General features: G+C 41.0%; 1 protein-coding gene across 1 annotated transcript; it reads left to right on the plus strand.

The window, feature by feature from the left end:
• Positions 1 to 224: 224 nt before the first annotated feature.
• LOC119421154 lies at positions 225 to 10,444 on the plus strand. The gene is made up of 3 exons (XM_037688543.1): positions 225 to 532; positions 5,464 to 6,195; positions 10,347 to 10,444. The coding sequence occupies exons 1-3, from the start codon at positions 358 to 360 to the stop codon at positions 10,442 to 10,444; spliced, it is 1,005 nt and encodes a 334-aa protein (XP_037544471.1). The 5' UTR covers positions 225 to 357.
• Positions 10,445 to 13,170: the final 2,726 nt, after the last annotated feature.

The following is a 13,170-nucleotide window of genomic DNA, read 5'->3' on the forward strand; positions in this document are numbered from 1 at the left end:
CACACCAGTTGGTGGTGGTAATGCACCAAATTATTATTTTCCAACCACAATAAAAAAAAACTACAAGATGATGATGTTTCAAAAAATATATACTGTATATCTATTTTACTTACTACGTTTTCTGCAGACAGACCTCATGTTTTCTGTCCTTCAGACATGCTGCACTCACTGCAGTTCTTCTCTTAAACAGATGGCGTCGCTGCGGAGCAATTAATACCGCTACACAGCTGAATCAACACCAGAAGAAGAGTGACTAGAAATATGTCTTTTACGCTTACAGTAATTTTATTTTCTTGACTTCGGTTCATCTGTACCCGTTCCGAAACTATTATGTAAAGGAAACTTTAACCAACGGGGATGAGGAGACAGCAGGCTGAACAACGAGAGGAAGTGGCTGCTGAAGAAATGTCCGAGTTTCTGGAAACAACAGATGCAGATTATAAAGAGGAACGATGTCGTTTAAAGGACAAACAGCAACACAACAAAACTCAAGATGCTGTTTTCAACCCAGAAGCTCAGCTTCACAGATTAGGTTTGTATCTAAACATTCCTGCTTTTCAGTGTGATGGTTTTAGTTGCAGTTTCACGGATTACATGTCTCTCGAGACCTCTAGGCTCATTGAGACCAACCTGTAAAAATAAAGGTTGAATTAAATTTTACCAAGGTCTTTTTTTTTTTTTTCAATCAACCTTTATTTATACAGGTTACCCCTGATTGAGCCTCGGGGACTCATTTACAAGAGAGACCTGAATTTTAACAAAGAGTGATGACCACAGTGGACAACAATAGACATTCATAAAGGATGTGTACAATTTTTTTTAAAACAAATTGAAATAAAAAGGTTATTCAAAGGATATTGAAAAGTAGCGAAAAAACAGCTAGATTATAAGGCGATTTAGAAAACTAAAACAGGAACATGTCTGCATTGTTTTTTGCCAGGAACTTAACAGATGTTTGAAGCCACTTAGAGAGGTCAAGGTCGAGAGCTTCAGATCTTTTTGCAAGATATTCCAGGAAACAGGAGCGGAGTAAGAGAAGGAGAAATTGGCATTCTAGTCCTCACCAAACACTCTGTACTTTTCTGTGTGGACTTTTCTAGTGGCAAACTTTTCCTTCAGTATTTCCTGGTTCAGCATTCACTGTGTTCATCATTTGCTGGGCCCATAACCTGTTAGCAAAGATGCTTCTTCCAGCAGAATTTGCATGAATAACGAAAATACCAGTAAAAAGGACGAAGGACTAAATATACAACATCAGCTTCCTGGTTTCATCAGAAGAGAAGAGAAATGTTTTATTAAACTCTCGCGTTTATATACACTCCATACAGGAAGTACAAATGAGAGCATATATTGCCTATCTTAACATACACACTTTTACTAAAGTCATTTACATAGTATACAGTAGGGGTGTAACGGTACGCTAAAATCACATTTCGGTTCAGTTTCAAGGAGGGCTCGGTTCGGTTAATTTTTAGTACAAAAAAAAGGCCAAAACAAAGACTTACAAAATGTTTATTTTGAAAATATGCCAAGTAAACAATACGTTTATATACAAATAAATAAAAGCAACCCATTTGGATGATATTTTAAATAAATGTCACTCTTTACAATAGATAAACTATACTAACAATAATGAAAATCTTAATAAATACAATAACAGTCAGTACCAGAACAATAAGCAGCAACAGACCGTTAACAATCTAACTAATCAAGTTTTAACTTTTTGGCCAAAAAAAACAACTTGTCCACGTTTTCTGCCAAAAGCACAGATCTAGTTGCAGTGACATTATCTCCAGCTGTGGAGAAAACCGCTCACTAACAACAGGTAGCAGGAATAAAGAGGAAGCACTTTGCTCATTTTGCTGTGTGGTTGTATTTGTCCTCATTGTCTTTCCATCAAAGAAGAGTCATCTTCAAGGGAAGGACACCTTGAAGCTCTGTACTCACAAACTTTTTCTTGGACCTGCTCTAGGGCTGGGTACCTTTTTTTTCAAAAAAAAAAAAAAAAAATCGGTACCGGTGTCGGTACCTTCACGTCGGTGTTGATTTCTGGACGGTTCTTTTTTCGGTACCAATTTTGTAATTAATATCAGTTCTAACAAGAAGAAAATTACGTTACACATTACAGTACAAATTGTGAGTTTTATTTTTTAACTTTAGTATTTTTCCATTCCAAGCAGTTTTCTTACATAAAAATAAACAAATAATTTCAAGTCAAAAGAACAGTTGCAAACCAGTGACATGTCAGTGTCTAATGCTCACTGCTACACACTGAGGACCTTTTCACTTAACAGTTTTTCTTCAGAAAAATCAGCATGTCTGCTTTCTCTGGACACAAACAAACCCGCTCCTGGCTGATGGTGTCTCCAGCAGTAGAAATTGTTCGCTCTGGGGGTGTGGATGATGCTGTTGCACACACAGATACCTGGTTGCCAGTTTGATAGCACTGACATAGTGTGTACCTCACATTCCACCACCAGGTCACTGGATTCACTGAGGTTAGGTTTGATGTCAGACTTCTGTACCTCTGTGTCTCTTCCTGAATCTTCTCAGTGGTTCTCTGGGGTTTAGGGCTCTTATCATCTCCCTAACCGACATGATAACACAAAACATCAACAATAACATGGTTGTGTTATTGATCAAAAACCATTACCTAGGCTGAGAGATAAAAGTTTAACTGGTCAACAATATCCTTTACAGCTTACTTGCCTCCACCATGGAGCTGCTACTGTAGAAAAAGGCAGTGCCCCCCCCCCCCCCCCCCCATCTCGCTTTTCTTTTGTCAGTATCTGTCCTCCTCACATCAGGGTAGAGGTTCCTGTGAGGAGAACATAAAAAAACTGTGAACATTAGGTGAACTGTTTAACCAGCTGATCCAATGGATGAGCACATTTTTACAAACTTTATCTGTTAGTGTCAATTTTTAGTTGGCTTGTGATTTTAGCTAGCTACATAACCATAAAATAAAGCTCCACACTAATATCTTAAAGTTAGCATTACATGAATCCTAGTTTAATTCACCACGATGCTCGTATTAAGCTGCAGTAACGTTAACAAACGTAAACCTACCAGCTGAAATCCCAGACACAGCTCCGTCCTCGGAGCGAAGCAGAGTCCGGTCATGAAGATGTTGAATCAGGCCATTCAACACTCACAGGCTGACTTTAACGCTGAGAGGAGGGGGGGAGGCTGTGGTCTCCCTTGAAGACAAACGCAGAGCAATTTTCCGCTCGTAAATTGAAGCCGTTGGACGCCACACGCGCTGCACACGTGAACCCCGTCTGTGGGCGTAACCAGCACCATAGACATACAGCTGTAGGGCAGCCCTATACAGCTCTGGGTGTAAACACGTAGTCTGTTTGTCATATGTCTGTGTTTTACCTGCCTGCGTGCTGAAACCACGTGACACGTTGCATCCAATATCGAAACTTAACACCGAAAGAAGAGTGATGTTTCAATCCATACACCGACTGACGCAGTTCAGTCGGTGCCATAAAAGAACCTTGGTTCGGTATACAGCCCTAGTCATTACTGGTTGCATTGTTAAGGCGCCAAAAATCCCCACAGGGTCGCCAACCCCCATCGGCCTTTGGCACCATGTGCAAGGGGGATGCCCATGGACTTTTGGAACATCTCACAATGCCAAGACGTTCCATGTTAACAAACTCCTCCTTAGCTATTGCTAGCTTAGTGGTATCTAGGTGGTGTGTTCGTGCAAAAACCGGTGAACCAACTGTAGTGATACAATGTTCCACCTCATGTTTAGCTATGGTAGCAGAAAAGGTGGAAACAGTCAGAGCAGGAAACTCTGACAGCAAACGCTGATACTCATCACCTGTGGCGAGCATGTTAGCTAGAGGTTGATGGGCAGGACCTCCAAGTTTACAGGGGTAGGTATCAAAAGACACAGCATCGATTAAGCAGCTATTAGCAACATGCACTAGTAACCTGGCTCAAAGCACATAAAAAAATCAGTGCCCAAAATAGGTACAGACACAGAAGCTATTACAAAGTCCCACTGGAACTGACATCCGTTGAAACAAACACACAGTCATCGACCTCTATCCAAAATTTTGAATGGGGGTGCCATTAGATGCGTCCAGTTGGGGTCTGTTACTTTGACACAAGGCATCTGTAGATGAAGCTGGTATAATGCTCTACTGTGCACCCGAGTCCACCAGGAAACGCCATCCAGAAACCTTGTCCATGATGAGAAGCAGCTTATCTGAGCTGCCAGCACACACAGCTGCTAGCGCCGGCCCTCTCGTTTCCCTGATGCATGGAATGAACATGGAGGAATGCAGCGCTTTGCTTTTACTCCAAATTGGCAGTGGTAGAAGCAAAGCACGTCGTCCATCCGCCGCTCCGTCACCGCAGCCACGGCATCAACAGCCTCCACCCCCCTTTGAGTTACACCTGGTAAAAGTGCCTGCTCACTGTAGTGCCTGGAAGTGCTTCTTCAGCTAGGGAGCAATAATCCTTTGTCCGGATCAGTGGGGAGCTGGCCAGTGGGGAGCTGGCCAGTGGGGAGCTGGCCAGTGCGGTGTGAAAGGTAGAGGAAGTTGTCGAAGAAACAGGTGCGTAAAATGGAAGGAAACATCCCCTGAGCCAAGTAACGCCAGCATGTTCTCCATCAGCTCGGAGGGCTTGCGATCCCCCAAGTCACTCAGGGACAACAAACTGTCAGCCCGTCTGACAGTTGGTAAAGCCGCAGCAGGTTCTCCTTGAGCGCACTATATTTGTTAGTGCTTGGTGGGTCCCGCAGCAGACCCATCAGACAGTGGGTGGAACCAGAATCCAAAGCAGCAACGACGTGAAAGTACTTGGTCTCGTCTGTGGTTATCTGACGGAGATGAAACTGGGCATCCACATGCTGGAACCATGGTTTCGGATCGTGTTGCCAGAACTCTGGAAACTTAATAATGTCCGCAAACACAGCAGATGAAGCGGTGGGAGGAGACAAGACCACGGCGGTTGGAGCAACATCTGCCCGGCAAAAAACTTGGTCCAAAAACACGGCTGATGGAGAAGCAGCCTCGGCATCTGGTAAGTTCTCATTCGAAAACATGTTCAGATGTTCGGGGTCACCAATGTGGAAGTCGGCAGAATGAAACAAAAAATATTTTGAGTCTCGATTTATTCTCTACGTTTCCAACATCAAGCTCAGAAAAACGAATGAATTACAACCGTTGATCCACTCTGTTTATATTCTGTCACTTTCACAATAAGAGCATATTTTAACCTGAAATATATACATTTGTGTCCGCCACAAAGTATAATATTTTTGTCTCATTTGTTTAACTAGGTTCTCATTATCTACTTTTAGAACTTGTGTGAAAATCTTATGATGTTTTGTCATTTTTATGCAGAAATGTGGAAAGTTTTAAAGTCTTCACAAACTTTCAGCCAACACTGTATGTGTGAATATAAAGTTATAATTGTGCCTGATGTTTGTGTTTTCAGTGTTCCCTGCAGATGTTCAGCAGATGGTGCTGATTAAAGAAGAAGCTCTTGAAGTACAGATACTTGGTGTGGACCAACAGGATCCAGAGACCCTCAACATAAAGGAGGAAGAGGAGGAACTGTGGACCAGTCAAGAGGGAGAGCAGTTTTGTGTGAAAAAGGAGACTGATGACACCGGGTTTGCATTCACTGCTGTTCCTTTGAAGAGTGAAGAAGATGAAGAGAAACCTCTGTTTTTACAGCTTCATCTGCACCAAGTAAAAGAGGAAGATCTTCCAACCAGCAGCTCAGCTGACCAAATGAAAGCAGCAACTGGTGGAGAGGAATGTGGAGGAGCAGAGACTACCAGGAACCCAGATCTAAATTCTTATGGAGATGTTTGCAGCTCTTCAGAGACTGAAGTCAGTGAGGATGATGAAGGTGATGATGTGAATGACTCTGACTCTCAGCTAAAAGACTTATCAAACTCTGGATCAGAACCTGAAGATGGTGACAAAGACTGGAAGGAGGGCAGAGCTTCTGAGTTAGGCTTAAACACTGTCAACAAATCTTGCAGCTTCACTGAGCATGGAAAACATTTTCACAAGACAAGTCAGTCAGTGATGTCTTCAAGTTGTTTGGTTATCAAGGAATGTTTTGAAGTGAAGAAAACTGGAGGCTCAATCAAGAAAAAACAGTCAAAACGGAACTCATTTAGTTGTGAAGACTGTGGAAAAAGATTTGACCAAAAGGGTAATTTAAACACACACATGATAGTTCATACAGGACAGAAAACATTTGTTTGTGATCATTGTGGACAAAAGTTTGGACGGAAGTCAAATTTAATCAGACACATGAAAATCCACACAGGACAGAAAACATTTGTTTGTGATCTTTGTGGACACATGTTTGGACAGAAATCAACTTTAAACTCACACATGATAGTTCACACAGGACAGAAAACATTTGTTTGTGATTTTTGTGGACAAAAGTTTGGACGGAAGTCAGATTTAAACTTGCACATGATAGTCCACACAGGACAGAAAACATTTGTTTGTGATTTTTGTGGACAAAAGTTTGGACGGAAGTCACATTTAAATTCACACATAATAGTCCACACAGGACAGAAAACATTTGTTTGTGATCTTTGTGGACAAAGGTTTGGACTTAAGTCAAATTTAAACAGACACATGCGAATCCACACCAGAGGAAAGCAGTTTAGCTGTGAATAATAACCCTTGTTTTGTCTGTTTTAATCTCATATCATAAAATAACGCATTCCTTTCAGTAATGTTTTTCTTTGTACCTTTGCTACCAAACTTTTGACTTTTATATTTGTCCACTAGGTGATTCTTCAATTTTTTTAATAAGTAAACTTATGTAAAAGTCTAGTTCAACTTACCCCAGAAGAGGTACCGTATTTTTCGCCCTATAAGTCACAGTTTTTGTCATAATTTACATGGCCTACGATTATGATTTTTTTGCCCATATTTATAAACCTATTTTTGGCTGAGATATGACAGTTTTCATTCATTCAGACTGAAAAAAAAAACTTTGAGCAGTACCACTTTCAGCCACTGGATGGTAGCAGAGTAGTCATATAATATGGCCTGCTGTTGTTTCATGTAATGGGTAAACGTGGCTATAATGACAAATTAAAAAAAGTTTGATACAAAAACTGGACTTTATTTATTATACTTTATACTTTGTTTTTTTTTTTCTTGAACTTTTTTTGAATTTACCATGTCCTGGATTACTGAAAATAATTTACCATGTCCTTGACAACTGAAAATTTTCACCAGCTATTAATGACACAATCAGCTTGCCAAAGTCCCCCCACCTTCGTTCTGCTAGCTGCTTTGAACCGTCAAACTAGCTGCACTGCCCCGGCGAAATGCAGCTAATTTGACCATTAATGTACATTTATTAAGTAAAAGTTCAACTGAGACACACCTTTGCTTCAATTTCGAGCAAACATAACTGTTTTAGGTGCATTTCTTGTTAAATTTCGAAGAAACGGACAGCGTTCCTCTTTTATATTCCTCTGTCTGCGCACTCCTGGAGCACTGATGCAGCGAATCCGCATTCAAATGTCTTTTTAAAAGTCACCAACTAGTCCATCCAGCTGGCGCACAGTTTTGTGTCTTACAATCCTGAGCTACGGTTCTGTCGGTCATTAGCTGGAGCTTGGCTCTCCTGGTCTTAACCAGAATGTTGATTTGGTATAAAAGATTCAGAACATTTTTTAATCACTGTTTTTGTGCAAAATTGTGCTTTAAAATATATTAAAACAGAAAACAAAAATGTTATTATTCTGTACAATCAGAATGTACATCCTGTTGCACATTAATCTTCATATTTTGACATTGCTTACATTTTTATGAAGTATTTCTAGTCTGTCCACTGCACACCAGTAGAAGGAGGTGAGGACTGAGCTTCCCAGCCCAGCTCATCTCAGCCGCCTGAGGAAGTAGAGTCTCTGATGAGAGTTCTTGATCAGGCTGGTGGTGTTGCCCCAGCTGATGTTGTCATTCAGGTGCACACCCAAGTACTTGTAGCTGGAGACCACTTCCACTGCAGATCTTGCGCCGCAGCAGCCAATGAGGGATCTAGTGATTATATGATATCTATGAATTCATCCATCCATCCATCCATCCATTTTCTTTACCCGTTTATTCCATTTTTGGGTCACGGGGGTCGCTGGTGCCCATGTCCAGCAATCACTGTGCGAGGGGCGGGGTACACCCTGGACGGGTCGCAAGTCCATCACAGGGCCACATAGAGACAAACGAGACAACCATTCACTCTCTCACTCACACCTAGGGACAATTTAGAGTTACCAATCAGTCTAACATGCATGTTTTTGGTCTGTGGGAGGAAACCGGAGCACCCGGAGAAAACCCACGCATGCACGGAGAGAACATGCCAACTCCACCCAGAAAGGCCCCTGGACCGGGGTTTGAATCAAGGACCTTCTCGCTGAGAGGCAGCAGCTCTACCAGTTGCGCCACCGTGCTGCCCTCTATGCATTCAATTAAATTCAATTCAAAAATACTTTATTAATCCCAAAGGGAAATTATTTGTTGTTGTAACTCATTATCCTCATTTCATTAAGAGATGTTACAGATACTGATGGCTGTAGGCAGGAAGGATCTCTTGTAAAGGTCCATCCCACAGTGGATCCTAAGAAACTGGCTGCAGATGCCGTCCGATCCGTCCACCCAGACTCGGCTGGCCTCTTGGTTCCCCCGGGCTGTAGGACCCGCCGAATGTCGAGCAGAACTCCTCCCAGAGTGGCCACTCCTCCCAGCAGTCTGCCGAGCTCCTCGTCGCTGCGGACAGCCAACTGTAGGTGTCGAGGGACGATCCTGTCCTTCCACTGTCATGAGCCGTGTTTCCTCCTAGTTCCAGGATCTCAGTGGTCAGGCACTCGAGCACAGCAGGCAGGTAGATGAGAATGTGTCCACAGAACATCCTTTCAACTCATTTGAGATTTGGGGCTGTAGTTGAGATATTATTTGAGCTTTTGAGATGTTAATCAGCTGTTGGTTGTAGAAAACTGCCTTGTTGCCATGGTTACGCATCATAACAAATGTCCAAAACTAAAAAAGCCTCAGTAAAAGTCCTTCCAGCTACACAGCATCTGCTACCAGAGGAAACAATCATCCAAAAAATGTGATTTACATCCAGAAAAAGAGGAATTAAAGTTTCCAAAAGCAAAATCTCAGAATGAAAGTAACAGAGCTGCTCCAACATGCACCTTGAGCGGCGCAATTCTAGAACATAGAATGGCAGGCTGTAGAGAAAAATGGTGAATTGGGTTGTTTGGAAAAACTCTACAGACCCCTCCCCCCGACCAATCAGTGACCAACAGTGTTTCTGACGTCACGGCTCAGGTCGCTTGGACACCTTGAGAAGCCGGGCCAGAATTCTGGGAGTTGAGCCGGTCCCAAGTACTATGGAAAAGACCTGAAACACGGGTCGAGCCGGAAATATCCGACCTGCACCGTGACACTGGAAAAGGGGCAGAACCACTAGACTGAGGAATAGCTTCTACTCTGAAGCTGTTAAGACTCATGAATCTAATCAGGATAATATATAATCAGGATTATCACTGTGGAAAATCACATCATGTTGCTGCTGATCTGTTTCATGTTGCTGCTGATCTGTTTCATGCTCATCTGCTCACAGACTCATGTTCATGCTACTGTTCGTCGTATTGTTTTTATGCTATTAGTGCTTAATGTATATTTATTTAGTTGATGTTTTTATTGGTTCATATCTTAGATCTTATTACTGTTTTTTATTTTACATTTTATTGTGGTATGCAACGGGGACCCTGTGTACATAATCTCGTTCCACGACATGTACCACATGTGGCTTGTATGACAAATCTCTCCGACACTGACTATTTAACCAGATAACCTCTAGGGGCACCACTTTTTCACTCATGGAAAACAACAAATCATGTTCTTCCTGTTTACACAGCTGGTTGTGATCAGCCATGCAGGATCAAACAGCACATCTCTGCACAAAGATGACAATATGAGCTTTTCATTATGAAGTGTTTTAAAGTTTGTTTTATGACTTACAGCTTATTTAAACAAAGTAGGTTGTGATAAACATCAGTAAGGAATACATCATGAAACCGCTTTAAGCTTTATGTAGATACACGTAATATTACTAACAGCTTTTACAAAGAATGTTAAAGTTAGCAAGTTTATCATAAAAAAGTGCCTTGACCTACAAAGCTTTTAGAAGCCAAAGAAGCAGTCTTTGACACTGTTTTTAAGAGGACGCTTAACTTGATAAATTGAATCCACTCCTTCTCAGGCGTGGGTGCTGATACCCTGTAAACAACATGGTTGCCCTCAACAACACGCCCATCCACGTCTGTCTTGCAGGCTTTGATCACCTGGCCTTTGTGATTAGGATTGTACAACTCGAAACAGTTCTGGAGGAGATGGCAACCAGCAGACAATCATCTTCAGCCAAGAAGTAGTTTTCTAAACACACAGCAAGGTAAATATTAAAAGGAAAGCTTTGGTCTGTGATGAGACAACACTTTATACAGGCTTCCTGGGCTCCTCCACGTCCCTGATGCTGAGATTCTCCAGTGGGATGATCCCGCGAAGGCTCCTTGTCCTGCAGCAGGGAAGGAAAAGAGGCGAGAACAAGAAAGGAGGAAGGAACACAAGTGAATAAGGAGAATTTATTTGAAAAGTACAACATCAAGGCGGGAAGAGAAACATTGTAGAAAACATCTCAAATAAAGCCAATAATCCGACCAAACTGAAGAATGAAACTGAAATGTGGTCTGATCTAGGTGTGCTGTTAGTTTCTGTCAGATGTGCTCTTCTTTGGCCTCTAAAGCTTCAGTGGTATAATTGATCTTTCTCCCCTGTTCATTCAGCAGCTGGGTTTGTGCCTTCTGTAGGATCTTGCTTGCCCAGTGCCTGCTGACAGAAGATTTGAGTTACAGGCTCTTGGAAAAGGTATCACTGGGTGGGTTTGCAGTTCAGTTTGCAAATGTCCTTTATCAGAGAATGAGACCTCACAGTCCAAGAAAGCCAACCTGCCATTTTTTTACATCTTCTTGTGTGAACTTTATGTATTTATACACAGAGTAAATGTGATCACGGTCACTCTCTTACAGTGCAGTTATTGCAAGTATCACTCAGTCCTCTATGGATAGCAAGAGGCCATCAGGGCACTAAAGACCAATTTTTTTTGGCTGATGGTCCTCATTTTGCATGTGAACAAATAGTTTTGTCTGTCACCAACAAAGTTTGATCCACTATGAGAAGGTGCTGTTTCTAAGAGTGAAGAGTCTTTAAGAAGAAGATTATGGGAGAAAAAAAAAAAAAAAAAAAGTAGGATTTGCCCAATTGTGTTCCAGTTTAGTTTAATTTGCTTTTTCAATTTTTAATGACTGTCTGTTGTTGTCTGTACGTCATCTGTGTTCTTTGTTTAAAACAGGACTCTCTTGTAAATGAGTCCTCGTGGCTCAATGAGACACCTTTATAAATAAAGGTTGCATGAATGAATGAAAAAAAAAGTGTTACATGCATTGAAATGTCAGATATGTGAACAGGAAAGAATGCACATGAGGAAATAATTGTAAAATATTTTAAAAAGATACACACTTAAAAAGAACTTATAGAGCAAGCATTTATCAGATAATTAGATTTAAAAAACAAAGCAAAACGAATTTGATTAACATAGTATGACCTTATTATACAAATATTACATAATATACCGTGATAATCCACACCAGTTGGTGGCGGTAATGCATCAAACTATTATTTCCCAACCACAAAATAAGAACCTACAAGATGATGTTTCAAAAAATATATACTGTATATTTTTTCTATTTACGTGGTGCACTCACTGCAGTTCTTCTGTTGAACAGATGGCGTCGCTGCGGAACAAATAATACCGCTGCATAGCTGAAACATTACCAGAAGAAGAGTGACAGGAAGTACTTTTTTTTTTTTTTTGAAGTACGTTTTTTACGCTAATGAAAATAAAAAATGCGAGATATTGTGTGTACTTTTAGACTACGAGTTAATTTCCTGAAACTTACAGTAAATAAATTTCCTTGACTTCGGTTCGTCTGTACCCGTTCCGTATCTATTATTTTATGGAAACTTTAGCTAACAGAGATGAGGAGACAGCAGGCTGAACAACGAGAGGAAGTGGCTGCTGAAGAAATGTTGGAGTTGCTGGAAACAACATTCGCAAATTATAAAGAGGAACGATGTCGTTTAAGGGACAAACAGCAACACAACAAAACTCAAGATGCTGTTTTCAACCCAAAAGCTCAGCTTCACAGATTAGGTTTGTATCTAAACATTCCTGCTTTTCAGTGTGATGGTTTTAGTTGCAGTTTCACGGATTACAGGTCTCTCAATGAGACCTTGAGGCTCAATCACTAACCTGTATAAATAAACGTTGAATTGTATTGAAGGGGGTGGAGTGGGGGGTGGGGGTGTCCGGTGTCCCAGCTCCCTCCCTTCACAGTTCTGAGATGAATTGAGAAGGGGTTCTCTACATACTTGGGATGAATTCAGTCCTAGTTGTTGCTCCTTTGAAGCACCTGAAGGCTTCAATTCTCGGTTGTCCAACTAAAGACTATCCATCCATTTTTTTATTAAAGTAAATTGAACTGTTTTTTTTTTTTTTTTTTTACATTTTGATCGCTGTTGTTTTTTGACAAATGAGCGCCTTTGTTTTGAAACATAATGCATTGTTTTCCAGTTGTGTTTATTTGTCATATGCAAGGCTAACAGGGTGAACAGTACAATGAAATGCGAAATGAGAAGAACCAATTTGACTCACTAAAAAAAAATCAAAGAACAAACGAACAACAACAAAAACACAAAAGCATACAATAAGGGTACACCTAAAAAAGGTACCAAAAAGTGAAAAAGTAATTAATTAAAATATTTACAATGTCATAAAGAGAGATATTGAGCAACAACAAGGTAGACTATAATGGTGCAGCAGGATGGATGAATTTGAACACGTATTTCGAGGTAGTAATGTAAGCTAAGATGCATATGATCCAGATTCTCTGAATCTTTTGATGATGATATGCACGGTTGATGATGATAACTTAAAAGTCTTTACTATTTTACGCTGGGTAACACCATTCTGGTATTGCTGCACTATCTTTCTGCGCAACAATGGTGGAATTGGTGATCCTCTTACCATCTTGGCTTCTGA

The sequence above is a fragment of the Nematolebias whitei genome, chromosome 15 (genome assembly GCF_014905685.2).
Source record: "Nematolebias whitei isolate Nwh7 chromosome 15, NemWhi1, whole genome shotgun sequence".
NCBI classification, from domain to species: domain Eukaryota; kingdom Metazoa; phylum Chordata; class Actinopteri; order Cyprinodontiformes; family Rivulidae; genus Nematolebias; species Nematolebias whitei.